General features: G+C 41.2%; 2 protein-coding genes and 1 non-coding gene across 5 annotated transcripts in view; 2 read left to right on the top strand and 1 right to left on the bottom strand.

Moving 5' to 3' along the window:
- MAP2K1 (mitogen-activated protein kinase kinase 1) overlaps positions 1-2,850 on the bottom strand; it is a 35,747-nt gene extending 32,897 nt beyond the window's left edge. The window contains exon 1 of the mRNA XM_065847422.2: positions 2,473-2,850. Within this exon, the coding sequence (XP_065703494.1) occupies positions 2,473-2,552 (80 nt within the window). The 5' untranslated portion in view covers positions 2,553-2,850. The remainder of the gene's footprint in view (positions 1-2,472) is intronic.
- Positions 2,851-9,464: 6,614 nt separating this feature from the next.
- TIPIN (TIMELESS interacting protein) lies at positions 9,465-16,382 on the top strand. Of its 3 annotated transcripts, none has more exons than XM_065847031.2 (8): positions 9,465-9,778; positions 10,335-10,492; positions 11,753-11,846; positions 12,761-12,836; positions 13,435-13,557; positions 13,869-13,932; positions 15,204-15,401; positions 15,751-16,382. In XM_065847031.2, the coding sequence occupies exons 2-8, from the start codon at positions 10,360-10,362 to the stop codon at positions 15,900-15,902; spliced, it is 840 nt and encodes a 279-aa protein (XP_065703103.1). In that variant the 5' UTR covers positions 9,465-9,778; positions 10,335-10,359; the 3' UTR covers positions 15,903-16,382. The 3 variants fall into 3 exon arrangements, with proteins under 3 accessions (XP_065703103.1, XP_065703101.1, XP_071670060.1); XM_065847029.2 differs by having other exon boundaries at positions 9,466-9,991; XM_071813959.1 differs by lacking the exon at positions 13,869-13,932 and having other exon boundaries at positions 9,466-9,991.
- Positions 14,273-14,409, top strand: LOC136107094 (small Cajal body-specific RNA 14). Its single transcript, XR_010652228.1, has one exon. It is a non-coding gene; the product is annotated as a small Cajal body-specific RNA 14 (non-coding RNA).
- Positions 16,383-16,636: the final 254 nt, after the last annotated feature.

The raw sequence follows: 16,636 nt of genomic DNA on the forward strand, positions 1-16,636 counted from the left end.
TACAATTACTGATGGCAAATCTATACCCGTTTGATGTTGTGCCAACATTGCCTTTAGGCCTAAATAATTCCCTTCCTATAGATGTTTAGGTCCTTCATGCATTTACAGGCAGCAATCATACCACTTCGCTCTGAGTCTTCATTGCACTTAGCTAAGTAATTTGAGCTCTTTTCATTCTTTGAGAGGTTCTCTTCTCTGAAAAAGAACAGGGAAGCATCATTTGCAAAGTGACAGGTTTGTATATGGTGGAAGCAAATGAGAAACTGGAGACTCACATAACCAAAATTCCATTATACCAGGAATAGAGCTTTAGAAAGTGTTAATTTGGTTGTCTACGGATGCATAGCATACTTGAAACGCTCAACAATGTACAAGGGCTGACAAACAGCTCTACTGTTGATTTCAAGCAGTAACCAAAGGGGAAAGAAAAGCACAGAGAGGAAAAAAAAGAAACAATCTTACAAGTGAAGGAAAAAAAAAGTTTTAAATCTAATTCCAAAACCATTTCCAAATTCTGATGCAACTATTCTTTGCCATTTGAAATCATTCACAATGAGGATTTAATACTAGCAGGATGAGGGGATATTCCCATAATTAATCATTTCTGGCTGTTTAGAGAACAACAGGTTGCTGGGTTTAATTTCACTAAGCTACCTCTTTTAAAAATACTTGACACATCTCTAAGCCTGGCAAAACCTGGGTATAAGTTATTATATACAACAGAGAAAAAAGTCTAAGAGAAACACATACCAAACAAATCAACATACAAAACAGAAAATGAAGCAAGATGGTTTCATTGGTGTAAACAAGATTCAACACTCCCATGAGCATCCACATATTCCTGACAAAGATCAGACATGTAAAAGTAATTTAAAATTAATGCCATTTACTGAGTGAATCAATACTGAAGAAACAGGATACTTAATACAATGCATGTTCAGCGGTTAACTTTAGGTAGCCAAACAAGCAAACGGTAGGTGGATCAGGTTTACTCTATAAAACAAGACTAATATGCCATATGGACCCCTGAGGAGTAAATCAGCATATCCACAACTACTTTGAAAAAAATAAAACCCACAACTGGAAGGTGCTGTACAGGTAAATATAAAAATATTTTCTCCCATCAATCCAGAACAAAAACTACATTATATTCTGATCATAACACTTAGATACAATCAGCAACTCCTGCCAAAGAATACTCTCTAAACAGCTCATCTCTCAGTTAACCATCAAAAGAGCTTGCTAGAAATGTCACAGCTGGAGCTGCTAGATGCTGATTTTATTTTTTTATTTAAAAAGATGTTTGGGTGGTTAAAGGAGATCTGAGTCTGTCTGAAAAATGCAGCAACAACGATACATGCAGAGCACTTTAAAGCCCAAGACTTGTAGGTCTCCCCACAATTGTGTGTAAGGGTGGTACATGAGCAGACCTGAGCTCAGTTTACAAATCCAAGAGAATGCTGAACTGACCATACAGGGACAGGGATCCATTCCGCCAAGATGCATCTTTGCATCAAGGCTCTGTTAAGAGCTAGTCCATCACCTTAAGATAAAAATTAAGTGGTGAGCACTGACCTGCTAATCTCAAAGAAATTCCTTTTATAACCCTTCAGTATTTTAGGGTGCTGGCACTGTGTCTGTGTGACTGAAGTCATTAGAATCGCACAGATCAATAAGCTCAGAGGCTTCATAAGCAACACATAACAATTCAATATTCTGCCTTTTTTCTTCTCCCAAGTGTACCTGTGATTAGCTCAGACCTCCCTTCCACACATTTATACAGTACAGTGTTTGTATTACACCCAGGAATGCTCAGAAGCATTTTCTCCAAACACACATCCGATACACCTAGAGCTACATGCTAATTACTGAAAAACAGATCTACTGAAACTAGCATTAGTTCGGTTTAAGCCAAGGAGGAGGAAAACAAAAACACCTTTTCTACAAAACTAGGATTTTCAATATTATTTCTCACACACATATTTATGAAATATACAGGTAGAAATGTATAATTTGACACTCATTAGATAATCACATAATCTAAGAACTCAGCAAACACCATTAGGGACTACAAGAAGAGAGTTATACAAGTTTTGCTCTATCATTTTTCCCCAGTTTATTTACCTTTCATATCTGACAGAAGCTTATTTATTGCCGAAGACATCACCCACTTAACCCGCTGAGGAGACTCTCAGCAGCCACCACGAAGGGGCCGCGCACCCTCCCGGAATCGATAACTTTGATTTTTCTGGAAATCAGGCCGTGCCGGCGGAAAATGAGACGGCTTAAGCAGAAGCTAACCCAGCAGCGCCGGGGCCCGTTCGCCGCCTCGCTCCGCGGTTTTCCCGGCGGACGGCGGCGGGGGCCAGTCCCCGGGAAGGCGGCGGCTGCGGCGGCCGCGCCCGTCACCTCAGGGATGCGGGACAGCGGGTACGGGGCAGCCCCGGCCACCCCCAAACCGGCTTCACTCACTCTGCAGAGCTGGTCCCGTTGACGGTGGAGCCATCCGGAGTGGGGTTGAGCTGAATCGGTCCAGGCTTCTTCTTCGGCATTTTCGCCTCCAGACGGCGCGGAGGGGAAGGGACGGAGGAGCCCCGGCCCCACTCCGGCCAGGTTCGAGGGACTTCCTGCGGCGGAGCAAAGTTGGGGGCTCCTCTCGCCGCCGGTGCCCCCGCGGGCTGTAGGCAGGCGCCTCAGCGGGCAGGTACCGGTGGTACAGCCACCAGACCCCAGCCGTGCCGCGCTGCCCCTCCCGCCCAACACCGGCCTCCCCTGGCAGAGCACCACCGCACTCCCTCCAGCAGCTCCCAACGGGGAAAGCTGCCCAGGCTCAAAATGTGCCCTTCTTGGGAATGGCGCCTGCGCGCACCGCCCCGGCCCGCCCCGCGCGCAGGCGCGGTGGATGCGCACATGCGCAGTGGGGAGAGCGAAGCCCGGCTGAAGCCCTGCCCGCAGCGCGCGCTGCCCTCAGCCGCGGGGCGCGCACGTCGCGGGTCGGGGGAGCCGCTCCCTCCGGGCGCCGGCACCGGTACCGCCACCGCCTCACACGGTTCATGGCTCATTAAAGTTTTCTGTCTGAGAATTCTGTTAGTGGTTATTTAAAGTAGCTGCTACCGACAGGCGACGCCGCTTTCTCCGCAGAGAAATCCCGATCGTTAAAGCGATGTTTTATGGAGCTGCTTATTCCCCTCCCTCATTAACATCCCCCGATGTGGAGGCTCCTGTGTTTATAATTAAAACACGAGCCTCAGCTGGGGTACTAACGGCTGCTAAATTTTTCCCAAAGTAAATGCTTGAATTAAAAATGGAAACGGAGGATTACGGTTACAAAACTGCAAATTATAAATAGTAAAATGAGCATGAAAATGAAATGCCTGAGCTGCTCTTGCTAAATCTTTGCTGCAGCTGCCAGGAATGGACAGATTTGGTCACATATAACATGATGATGGTTTTATGTGCCCACATTTCTGTGAAGTTTTCACTTGCATCGCTACGATTTTGGGGCTCTCTAGCTTTTTGTAATCACATTATTTTACTGAACCTAAAAACATAACTAAGAAAATTTCATTTTCTGGGAGCTCTCCATGTTTTGGGATTCAAAAGCAAGAACGTATGGCTGAGAAAATATGGTTGATTAAATTATAATAATATTTATATTAAAATAAAATTATAAAATACAAATTTTAAAAATCAATGTTATATATAGTAGATTATACTTTATTAAGCCGCTCCTTATTTAACAGTTTTAGGGTTAGACCTAGAAGTCCTGAATGATTAGGCAGCCAGGCTGCGACCCAATGCCACGGAAAGCACAGCGCCTCTTTTATATGGGTATCTGTGGCGAGAAAAACACAAATCTAAGGTTAAAATTTCAGAGTAAAAAACTACCTTAGTGCTAAAAAAAAAAAGCCACATTTGGATTTAAACTGAACTCTACGTTGTTTTAACATCAACTTGCCTCCACACATGTCCAAACTACTGAGTTTTTAGAAAATAAGTCTGCCATGCAGCACTGGGGGATGTATGAACCACATTGTTAGGAGTGGTGGAATCAGATGGACTCCCCTGGGGACAGGGTGACAAACAGGCAGGGTGACAATGTCCTACAGCGGCTCAGCTGGGCCTGTGCACCAGTGCTGAGCAGTCAGCCTGACGCACTCCCAGCCGGTGACAATGCGGCGCCATGTGTCACTCACCGCTGGGGACAACCGCGTGGCCTTGCTCCTGTCAGCTCTTCTGGGGCAGGCAACATGGCTTTCCCAGTAATAAAGATCCTTTTTCTTCCATCAATAGCAGTTGTTCCTCCATACCAGTTCTGAGCAGGAGAATTTACATTTAAAGATTCCTGTCATTTAGTTGTAGAGCTTAAAAATGCAATGTTAGAGTACTGCCGTATTAGAGTGTGGATCAACAAAGCAAATCTGGATATTACACACGCACAGGAGTTAAAACAATGCCATCCCTAGGCAAATCGTATGATACAGCTCAGGAGATAAAAGGAGTTATGTGTATTTGACTTTTCTGAAGAGTGACAATGCAATCCTGCCTCTACTGCGGACATCTGCAAAGAAATTTGGTAAAGATGGAAACTCAAAGGCCTGTACCCTGAGAAGTTATCCATTAAGCAGATTTCTTCTGCTTTCTGACACAGCTGGGAATCTCTTACCACTACTACTGTGAGTTTTTGTACTGTACAGTGCTCTAATCTCTCAACAAACGTGACACACCTAGAAGACTCTACAATTACTCATAAATTTGTTTAAGTGGTAAATTAAATCTCTTGCAGATATAAGTTAGCCAAGAACTGAAGCAGAACAGAACGACTCGGTGCTAAGGTGGTGGTTAATGGCTCAGGGCTGAGTCAAAGCACGAAAAATCAGGTTTTCTGGCAGTTCTGGCACTGACCATTATAACTGGTATTATATTTCTGTGCTTTATGGCTTTTGCCTAAGAGCACAAAAAGATCAATGCCTAGAAACGCCATTCCTCCCCACGAGGCAGCTCCAGCACCATGTTTGTGTCTCTGAGCAAGGCTGGGAACTGTTCCCCTGCTCCGGGAAAGAAAGAAAGAAAGAAAGAAATCAGAATTTATATAGTTATAGTTAGTTGAGAATTTTTACTTTCGTGTTATTTTCCTTTCTTTTTTTCTACAGGATTAAGGCACTGGAGTAAAACTGAATGACTAGCATCTGCAGTAAGTCATCAAGTATCAAGTCTTTCTATGCGAAAATAATTTTCTTTTTTCTGAAGAAGACACTGAGTTGCAGCTGAGGTTGTTTTTGTCTTCCCACAGCTGTGTGTGGGGAAATGCAAGGACTCTCTTGTCTGGAACACTGAACTCCTTCACAGAAAACGTGAATATTAGGCAGGTATTGAAGGCACAATTACTATATATGCCCCATATAATTGCAGTTGTGCTATGCCATAATCGCCCACAAGAGTTATGCAACTATTTGGACTCTATGATGTTGCAAAGTCTGGCCTCTTTTCCTCTGAAAAAATATCACAAGGAAGTTTCTATTTTCTTGTAAATATTTGGACTGAGCAAACGAGAATTTTAGTTGTGAACTGTGAATTTGCATATAGAGTTTGAATTATTTTTCTCCTTGTAACACTGGTTTCTGCCATCAGAAAAAACCTGCACAGAGGAATGACTGGCCATACCTGCTGAAAACTGTGGGGCTGGTGTGCAGAATGGTTGAAACACAGCAATAAAGAAGCGTGGATCACACTGACTGCAGAGTAAAGTCCATAATAAAAATTAAACTGTAAATACTTTGTATAAAGAACCACTCTCACCTCCATATGTTTTAATTTTCTGTGGTTTGCAAAAGTAAAATAATGTTTTTAACCAAAGTAGGAATCGATGCTTTTATAGAAACTGAAAGGAAGGACAAACTTCCCTATCTATTATGTGAAAACGCTGTATCTTTTCTAACATCTTTCCGATTTCTAAAGTAGAAACGCTCCAGTTATTCTTTTCCCAGCTCTGCCGCTCAAAGACACGCTCCCTCCACCCAGTTCCAGCTACTACGAGACAGCTCCCTCCTCTGGGCCACTTCACACTTGCACTGCGAACATGGGGAATGTGAAAAATCACTGAATTCACTCAGCTGTTTTAAAGCCCCTTTGAACTGTAGCACGAAAACAAAGGTATTTTGAATTTCCACTATCGTACCCCTGGAACCTCAGAGGGACCCAAGAGCTGGGTGGCCTCTGGGCTTCACTCAAAGCCACATGAAAGGCACTTTATTTATTTTGTGGCTGTTTATTTTTTGTAACGGCTGTCACACGGATTTATGTAAGCGTATGGAACGACCAGTTTTCTTTTATATTATTATATAGCACACTTAAAATGTTTCAAGGTAGTTGTAGGGTGGCTTGAATGTCTGTAAAACAATTAGAATTAACTTCAGTGTATTCACAACTGAAAATTAAGGATTTTTCCCCACCCAAACAACACACGTGTTTTGAGAATTTCAACATTCTCGGTGGGAGGAACTGCATTTTGCATTACGAATGGGTGTTTCTGAAGGTGAATCATGCAGGAAAAGGCAAAGAAAAAATAAAAGGTAGTGTATTTTCTATGAAAGACTTCTAAGCAGAGTGATTTTCTGATTTTTTGATTCCACCACTGCTTGGGAAAACAGAACTGAAATACACCCCTGTAAATAGAAATTGATCCAGTAGGCTTATCTTCATTACCACTTTTTTCCCCTCATGGAAAACTGAATTTTATCTAGTTTCTTGCATGAAAAGGAAAACATTACTAGATACATTAATTGCATCACTAAATTAACCCAACTTGTAAAACTTGATTGCCACATAAAGCTGCATATATTCCTGACAAAACGTGCACATCAAATGTTATTTGTAATATTTAATCCTTCTTAATATTTTTAGTATTTAGCAGAGCAATTTAAGGAAATAATTACTACCATAAGTAATGGAATTTAAAAAGTCTGATTCCAATTTGATTGAAATCGGCCAACAGAATCAAAAATCATTAGAAGGGGCTGACAGACAAACTGGCTTTCAAACAGCCAGCGATTACAAGCTTTCTTGCACACTTTTTCTGCAAGAAACAGGTATTGAATAAAACACTGTAGATCAAATCACAATCTTAATTTTTTAGTAACATACTAAAAAGCTTAGAAATTAATGTTTAAGGTGACTGTATAGTGTAACGTTTAGATTAGATTAGCAAAGTAAAAATCATAAATAGCTGAAGTTTGCTAAATCCCTAAGATGTGGTCTCCTACTAACACAGTTGCAATGGTACCAGTTTTGCCAAGGATTTATTGCATGAACAGCTTTGCCAACACAACACTTAGAGGGCTTTTGCAGAACAAGTATTACTCCCATAGGAGTAAAGTCCTTCCAATGTAGAGGCAGTCGATTATCCATTTTACAGATTTTCTTTGCCATATATTAAATGTAAAATAAAACAGAAAATTAGACAGAAATATAACATAAAGTGCTATTTTTCTGCAATTTTTCTAATGAAATGACATTATTGATACAGAAACAAGCAATATCTCAGTTTCACTTGAACTAGAAACCACAAGTGTTTTCTAGAAGAGAGGCAAGCTATGTTGTTGGATTGTGTTGGTTTTTTTTCTTTCCTAACTTATTACTTTATCAGCATGTGGCTGGTTATTCATTTCCTGAGGAAAAAACAATAATCAATGCCTGCCAGGTTGTGCTTTTCATTTAATTAGGAACACAGGACTGGAAAGAACCACATAGGTCATCAAGCCCAGTCTCTAATTAAACGCTCTTCAAAAAATATCGATTAATCAATGTTGCATAAATGTGGTAGGTTTCATAACACCGTATTGCTCTGCAGACATTATGATTTTCTGATTAATCTTTTTATAGTTTTTTTTATACTTTTCCAGCACTTTTTTAACATAAAATAGTGACTGTTATTTTCAGTGCAAAGAACTCATCATTTGATTTTCAGTAATTCTAAGACACAAATCTTTGCAGTGTTTGGAGCTGGAAAATAGCATGCACTTGATCTATAATTTTTAATACATCTTTGTGTTTATTTTCATAGATCATGCATTTCAGTCAATTAAAGAAATTGACCATATCTAAAGAGTTAAGACAAATTGATTCAATGCTAACAAATCCATTAATGCATTCTCTCTATATTTAATGTATTTTTTACTATAAAAGATGATGCTGCATTTGGGAATACAGTTTAAACATTAACTGTTGAAATAATTTTGACTAAAGGATAATACTTTTTTTTTTTTTAACTGAATTGATTTTGTCATGTTAGAAGGAGTACATTAAATTACCAGAAACATTATTTGTCAAATTCAAATTAATAGAGAAATAAGGGAAAAACCCATCAAATGTATTAGTATTTGACATTAATTCAGCCCATTTTGCTTAAATGACAAGCCTACCATTTAAGTCAGATACACTTCTATGGAGTGACCTGTAAAAACACCAACATTTTTCAGATGGAACAGCACTGGAGATCACAGCATGGAGCTTCTGTCTTATTGTTCCTGAAGCCCAAGTCCTTAAGTGGCATTTTATGTGCACAGCTGCCAAATCTCAGAGGGTTCAGTGTATTTTTTACAGCCTGGACAACTGCGAACTATTTAGATTTAAGCTACCAGAAGGCTCACAGGCAGCATCTATATGTATAGAGTGTGTCTTGGGGTCACTACCTGTCCTAGGTGTCCTTTTCCTCAGAGAAAAGTGAGAAAAGGGCTCTACAGACACTATTTTAAATCTTATTTCTGGCAGCGATTCATCGTGGGGCCTAGCAAGCTTGGATACTTCGAATAAAGTTCTCATTCCCAGTAACTTTTACAGAATTACAGAATCCCAGATTGATTTGGGTTGGAAGGGACCTCTGGAGACCACCCAGTCCAATCTACCTGCTAACACAGGGTCGCCAGAGCAGATCACACAGGAATGTGTCCAGGTGGGTTTGAATGTCTCCAGAGGAGACTCTACACACGCTCTGGGCAGCCTGGTCCAGGCTCTGGCACCTCACAGCAAAGAGGTTTCCCCTTATATGGAGTTTCTCTCACATGGAACCTCCTGTGCTTCAGTCTGTGCCTGTTGCCCCTCAGCCTCTCTTTGGGCACCACTGAAAGGAGTCTCATCCATCGTCTTGACGTCCACTCTTGAGATACTGATCACATTGATAAGATCCCTCTCAGCTTCTCCAGGCTGAACAGCCCTAGCTCCTGCAGTCTCTCCTCATAAGAAAGATGCTCCAGGTCCCTCATCATCCTTGTAGCTCTCCGCTGGACTCCGTCCAATAATTCCTTGTCCTTTTACCTGAAGGGTATCACTTAGAAAAACTAAGTCCAGACGCCTCAGCGGCCCAGCCCAGCCCGTCTGCTTTTGGCGCCAAAAGCGTGGCCACCGCCCTCCCGCGCATGCGCGCCGCTTTCCTCAGCCGACCCCTCCCGGAGCTCTCGCGAGATCCGGGTTCATCGCGGCGCTTCCTGAGCGCGGTTGCTTGGCGGGGCCCACGGAGCCGCTCGGCGGGTGTGCTCAGGAATCGCTGAGAGTTCGTTCCGCTCTCCCCTGAGGAGGCAGTGAGGAGCTCGCATCGCCCTGTTCTCTCAGCGGGGCAGCCTCGGGGCCGCTGTGGCGGCGTGAAGGGAGTGGGGCCTCTGTGGCACCCGCAGGTTGTGGCTGTGGGGTCCGGCCCTGGAGACTCAGCGGGTTCCTTCACTGGCCTCTCTCGACTCCCTCCGGCTCCGTGGGAGTTTCGCAGCCCGGGATCTCCCCTCCGAAGGTCAGTGCAGACGGAGCTGCCTGGAGGTGTCACTAAAACCGTCTGAAAAACAGCGTTCTCATAAAAAAGAGCAGTTCCTGGAACCTTGGGAGTGTAGCCGCGGTGAGACTGGGTCAACCTGAACCCGGTTGTGCTGATGTGCTGGAGTGTCCGGAATTGGCTTTGCTAAAGGAACCGGAATAGGGGAATCCTCCAGGCTGCATTTTGAAGTGGGTAAGCAATAAATCACAGTAATTATCGCCCAACCCCCCCGTAGCCTTTGATATTCAAGGCTGTGAGTGGCAAACAGCCGTATTGATAGGTGCTTTTGTTGTGTTCCTGTGACCAGTATCCACCACTCCCAAGTGACTTCGATGAGTTGAAACATGAAAAACCCTTATATTATTCGGCCTACTGAGGCCAGATTCTGTCATCCGCCTGCATGGTACTGTTTCTTAATTTGTGTGACATCATTTTTTCTGGCTGGCAAATCTTTTTTTCTATAAAAGTTGCCGACACATTGTATGTAATTGATGTTTAGCTGCCTCTCTTTAAATGCATTTGCTGTTTCCTGCAGGAGGGGAACAAGTTCATCTGTGGCAATGATGGACCCTTTGGAGAACAACTTGTTTGATCTTCCTGATTATGAGAATACAGAAGATGAAACGTTCCCACCTCTTCCACCTCCTGCCTCTCCCGGAAGAGACGATGCTGAATGGGCTCAAGCAAACGGAGGTGAACCCCTGCGACCCCTAAAGATCCCATTTTGCACTAGAGACAATGAAATGCTGTGAAATCAATATTATTGGCACTGTACTTCACCATCTTGCGTTTACTGCATGAAAAGAGTCTTGTGTAGATAAGAAAGCAATTCATAAATTTAAATTGTTATTGATCCTATGATTCCAAGCCTGTGGGAAAAGTTTGATTTTGTAGATGCCATGAAAATTTGCACACAAATAAATTTTTACAAAATTCAAGCTTTTCTAACAAAATGTCAGTGAAGATAATTATACAGTGGTGATCTACAGTTACCCTTTATGACTTGGCTTTCAGAAAATAGTGTTGAATGTAATATTCCAGGGAAGTATTGGTAGATTTTGTAGAACATATGACCTAGGAAAAATCCAAGACATGTCAGGACAGTAAAACTTAATTATTTGTATTTGAAAAGATCTTACTGCAATCCAGCATACTAAATAAGCTAATAGAAAGTATTAGAAAATTATTTTAGCTATTGTTTATAGGCAAATATTAGTAGAGGCAATGCTAAATATGTTCTTATTGATCCCTGCTCTGTCTGCTCACTAGAAAATAGGATGTTGGATAGGTTTAATTCCTTGATACGTGAAAAGGACAATTTCTGAATTTACGATCTTCAAAGTAATGGAACGTAAATGAGAAAGCAGCACGATAACTGATTGTTAGTTCGGAGATGAGATGGGCAGTGGTGCCTTGGCTGTTGCAGTGAAATAACACACACTGGCCCTAATCAAAAAGTATATGCATTTTGGTTCTTAAAAGACACATTGATTGTGGTCACACATTGCTTCTTTCTCCATTTTTTGAAGGTGATGCCAATGTTTTAGGTCTGTCCTTCAGATCTATCAGCGGAAATCTTGGGACACACTTATCAAATAATGTTTATTGATAATTTGGGTTTCGTAACTTAGAAGCAGCACCTGCTCTCAGTACATTTCTTATCAGAAATACAACACAGAAGTTCTAAAATCAGGACATTTCCTTTTCAATGAACCTACTTTGTTAGAAAAGTTGATTCCTCAGTATATTTTGAAGAGACTGATTTATTTCTAATCTGTCTTGTGGAAGAAGCAAGGTGAAATAAGCAGACGTTTGTTTGCAGTACTATACCTGCAATGGAATACTTACAACTGTTACCTTTTTGATAGGGTAAAAACTTAAAATTTATATGATTTAATTGTAGTTGATGACAATTGCATTATAGACTTAGAAGTATGTTATTTGTTTTATTAGAACCAGATGGAAACCAGCAGTCACAAACGAAGGATTCTGCTGTAGCTACACGGAGAGCAGTTAAACGACCGATGCCTAAACTGGATGCCCAGAGGTAATTTTTTTACAGAATATTTCTTTCTGTGGTGAATTCGGTATATGGCTGTGGGGAATGATTAAGGTTACCATGATCCCTGCTTGATCACAGCCAAGTCATAGAGTTTTGGAGATGAAAGTTCCTCTTGCATGCTGTATCTCCAGCTTTTTACTCCTTGCTTACCTGTGTAATGCTGTTACTAGTTGTAACTTGAAGACTTGAAGTCTCTCTGGGATTTAGTATGTGACTAATAATTTAAAATATTTTTTTTATTCATACATAGGAATCTTCCAGCTGAATATTTTTTATTTTGCTTCAGGCATAGTGTTATAGATTTCTTTCTTTAATAAAAGTGTGCTTCAAAATAAAATCTCAATATAACGATGACTTTAAGTTACTACTTAAAGTACACTTACACCTGGCTTCTGTACAAGTTGGATAAACTCTGTATAAAGGATTTTAATATATATTTTAATATTTTTTTCACTAAAACTGGTGTAAATTCTTTATAAGCAATGGAAAGAATCTGAGCTTTCAGTTTCTTCTGTTTTAAATACACTGGTGAAGTTAGTGATACCACAGGTGGATGCTCTGCTCATGCATCTAACTAGTTTTTACTTGACCTGTATAGATACAGGAACTGACTTTCCATGTAATCAAAACAAAAAAGCTCCTTGGACTAGAAATATATGTATGGTGAATTTTCCAAATAAGTCTTTGGTCTTGCAGAGTCTTTATCCTATTTTGTGCATTTTCTTAATGACTTCTAATTCTGTACATCTTTCGAGTAGAGCTCTGAGGCTTTACGCTATTTAAAGGAATATGAGCTTGGTTGTGTGGTTTATGGGTTTTTTGTTTTATTGTTTGGTTGGTTTTAATTTGAAAAAGAAAGTGTGGGGGTTCAAATAACTTCACCCATTTCCTAATAACAGGTTAATTTCAGAAAGAGGACTTCCAGCCCTGAGACACATGTTTGACAATGTAAAATTCAAGGGTAAGGGGCATGAGGTAAGACACAGTGAGCTCTTGTTTGGTTTCCTGGGAGGTTAATCTAGATTTGATAGGTTAATGCACATCTGATATGATGAGAATTGATATTACACTCCAGTTAGCCAGCTTTCTACCAGTGTTTGAACTTACCCTGATGGGGTTTTGTAGTTGCAAATATTAAAACAAAGAACCAAACAAAACACCTAAGCAATACTGCTCATCTGAGCAGAAATCTTTACTAGATAAGGTTATCTAGATGTACATTTTTCTGTGTTCTGAATTTCACAATAAATGCCAGCTGAGCCCGTGGATTTTGTTTCAGTTTGGGTTCAGACCTGGGTTGCTGAAGGGCAACTTCTCAGAAGCCTGTCAGATGTTCTACAGTACATGCAGATAGTTTCCCTGAACTCACGTTGCTGTTCTGATAGCTTGAAATTGCACTTACGGATTGATTGTGCGAGGAAGGGCCACCCAAGCGTTCATGTTACTTAAATTTTCTAGAGACTTTCAAGCTGCAGATGCTTATTATTTTCAGAAATGTTACTGCGGTGTTTCCCTCTGCAGTCTGTTGACTTTGTCACCTTTTACTAGCTGGATGTCTTGTTTTACAATCCAGGCAGAAGACCTGAAGACCCTCATACGACATATGGAACACTGGGCTCATAGACTATTTCCAAAATTGCAATTTGAGGATTTTGTTGACAGAGTAGAGTCTTTGGGAAGCAAGAAGGAAGTTCAGGTGTGTATGGCTTTTACTGGGTTCATGCAGAACTGAGTGGTGTTATAGGTAGGTTTAGGAGAGCAATTATGCAAGAAAAGAAGACCTAAATTGTGGAAGAACGCTGCTTCATCTGGGTAGGTGATAGATGAAGGACTAGGAGAAAGATCCACAGCAATAGAATGTGTGGGTCAAACAGACATGTTGTGAAAATAATGTGTTTTTTAATCAAGTATAAAGAAAAAAAATCAAGAGTAGTATTAAAAATTCAGCAATGTTGCACAAAGGATTGTTACAAGTGAAATAGCAGTATTTTAATCTCTCATTTGCAGACCTGCCTAAAGCGAATTAGACTTGATCTTCCTATTTTACACAAAGACTTCGCAAGCAATGAAGGTGTGTGCGTTATGCTGTCTTTTCAGTTGTTCAAGGCTTAATTGTTTCCACTCTTACTGCTCAGAAATGAATGGTTTTGATGTTTTTGTAATGTAGAAGAAATTGTTGAGTGGTCCTCTGTTTTAAAACCAAGCCTTCGGTGGTACTCAGACTAAAATGCTACATATATATATGTAAAAATAAAAGTGTGGGCTGTACTGAAAGGAAATGGAAAATGGGTATTATTACCAGCATTGTTAGAAATACTCTTTAAAAAAAAACAAAAACAAAACAAAACTGCAGTTATTCTGTGAACGTACTGATTTGCATTGTGCTCTGAGGAGTGTCTGGGCTGTGACATGTGGCTGTCTTCAGCGCTGGCTGCATCTGCCAGAAGTGGAATGCAGCTGTAAGCAGCCACAAACAGTAAAGCAAATGGTTCCTGCCGACAGTGTCTGTCAAGCTATCAGATTTTTCTGTGCGATGGTTCCATACATTTGTAGTTAAATGCAGTGCTGATTGGTTATTGAACCTATTAATGAGTGTTCTGCTATAACTGGTTGTCTTTAGCTGAAAAACGTGAGTGGGTATCTTACAGTTTTGCAATAAAAACTGAAGCCATGGTATTGCATTGAAAAATCAGGTCATTCTCTGTTCACAGGCTCAAAGTGGTGCAGAGGCACAAGCGTACTTGGCCTTGGGCACTCTTTCAAGAGTGCTCTGCTTCTCTGGTGGTGGTTGTTTGTCTAATGGAGCTGGGATGCCTCTGTTTTGCATTTTTTATTGTTGCCAAATGAGTAAATATTCCATAATAGTAGCACAACAAATTCAGAAGTGACTGTTCAATGTCTGTGTTCAAACCTCTGATTCCCATAGCTGGTCCTTCCACCTCCCAAAGGGCAGTGTTGTATTAGGAGGGCTGGGAAGAAAATTATGTGGCCCTTCAGTGAAGATGTCTACATTTACCCTTCTCACTTAACCTAAAAGCACAGCTCAGGATTACACACTTATTACACAGAGCTATGCCTCTCTAAATTCAGGTATTTATTGTTGGGTGTCTGGGATCTCTGCCAAGCGTTTGTTGTGTACTTTGAATATCAGGTTATGTGGACCTAGGCAGAAAATTGGTCATTGAAACTAAATTACAGAATGACCTTTAGCTGTCAATACAACTTCAAAATGTAGAATGCAGATGCTTTTAAAGTGTTCTCGCAACAGATATTTAGCAGTAGATCTCTCTCTGGGTTCGAAGTGTTAATTTCTGCCCCTCCTACCTCCTCATTTTTAACTAGATGGTGGAGGGGAAAGCAACGGGCTGGATACAGCCACTGAAGATGCACATTCCTGCTCTGAAAACGTGGAAGAATTCACTTCTCTGCCTGGCACAACCCTCACGGAGGAGCAACAGCAGCGAATGCAAAAGAACAGGCAGCTGGCCCTGGAGCGCAGGCAGGCGAAGATGCAGTGCGGCAGCCAGCCACAGCACACCGGTAATCAGCTCTGAGCTTCAGCCCTAACGCTGGGAACAGTAGCCTAAGCAGTTAAAGGAAATGGTAGTGATGGCTTTTGGCTTTACTATTAAGTAGCAAAATGCGTAACTCTCAAATTTAAACTCTCTTCCTGTAGTCAGACTCCTCCAAAGCTAAGTCAGAACTATTCTTCCTAGCTGCCACACCAAGTTGTGATTGCTTTGTCTATGAAATGAAATTCAAAATTGCTGGTTGTCTCTGGCATTAGCTTTCCTGCAAACTCTGATTCTTGTGATAGAAACTGCAGTTAAACATACAGCAACAATGTTTCCTCATGGCAGGAAATTGGTTTTGTTTTGTTTTTCAACAGAGCTCCCCATTAGTTACTCAGAAGAGGAGTTTACTACTCCAGTTGCTCAGGATCCTTCTGACCTTATTGAAGACACTCAAGTTACCACAACCAAAGTAGCTGTTACAGAAGCTGAAGCTGGAGAATTGGAATGTGCCAGCGAAAAGCAGTGACTGTTCCCCCAGCTTTGAGTGACTTTCTTGACCAAAAGACCCCAATAGTTAAGTACTATCTTGATATTGAAACATTGCTGGCTCTTTGCTCTGACTCCAGAAGCTTCATAGACGTCTTCACCATGACATCTGTATTGTCTTTTGAAACTGCAGATGAGTAACTCTGTACTTTGGAAAACACAACAAAGATCCTCATCTGCACTTGAGCCATCTCTTCCACCTCCCACAGCGTTCTTTAGGAAATGTTAACAAGTTTTTTACCTACTTTGAATTTCGTTTACAACTTATGTCAAAGGGAATTAGCTGGGATATTGACAGGTGAATTTTCTATTAAAGTTGGGTTTTAATAGAGGGTATGTAAAATAGCAGCTAGTGCTATGTCTGAACAGCTGTCCTGGATTTTTTTAACTTGCTTAGCAAGTACCTGTATCTTTTTCTTATAAAATGGAAGCTATTAAATTGCAGCAGTCAAACCTGAAATTCTTCTATGAGGCTGTTACAGCTACAGCCCCTCCAACCTTCCCCATCCCTTGTATCAGTCAAACATCTCTTCAGACAGGGACACATTCTGGCTTTGACTGCATCAGTTGTCTTCCTTCAGCTGGCTCTGTTCTCTCAGCTCTGTTTCACCCTCTTGCTACAGTCTCGCTTTTTTCCGACTCGCACAATCACTTCTCCCTTTTGTGGGATGAATAAGAAGCACCACAGTGGTAAAGCCGTAAGATCAGTGTTGG

Source organism: Patagioenas fasciata, chromosome 12 (genome assembly GCF_037038585.1).
Source record: "Patagioenas fasciata isolate bPatFas1 chromosome 12, bPatFas1.hap1, whole genome shotgun sequence".
Classification (NCBI taxonomy): Eukaryota; Metazoa; Chordata; class Aves; order Columbiformes; family Columbidae; genus Patagioenas; species Patagioenas fasciata.

Excerpts from the sequence above, each read along its gene's own strand:
- TIPIN (XM_065847031.2), top strand. The coding sequence starts at position 10,360 with ATGATGGACCCTTTGGAGAACAACTTGTTTGATCTTCCTGATTATGAG. Across the intron at positions 11,847-12,760 it reads CCTAAACTGGATGCCCAGAG|GTTAATTTCAGAAAGAGGAC; the intron begins GTAATTTTTTTA and ends TCCTAATAACAG. Across the intron at positions 13,933-15,203 it reads AGACTTCGCAAGCAATGAAG|ATGGTGGAGGGGAAAGCAAC; the intron begins GTGTGTGCGTTA and ends ATTTTTAACTAG.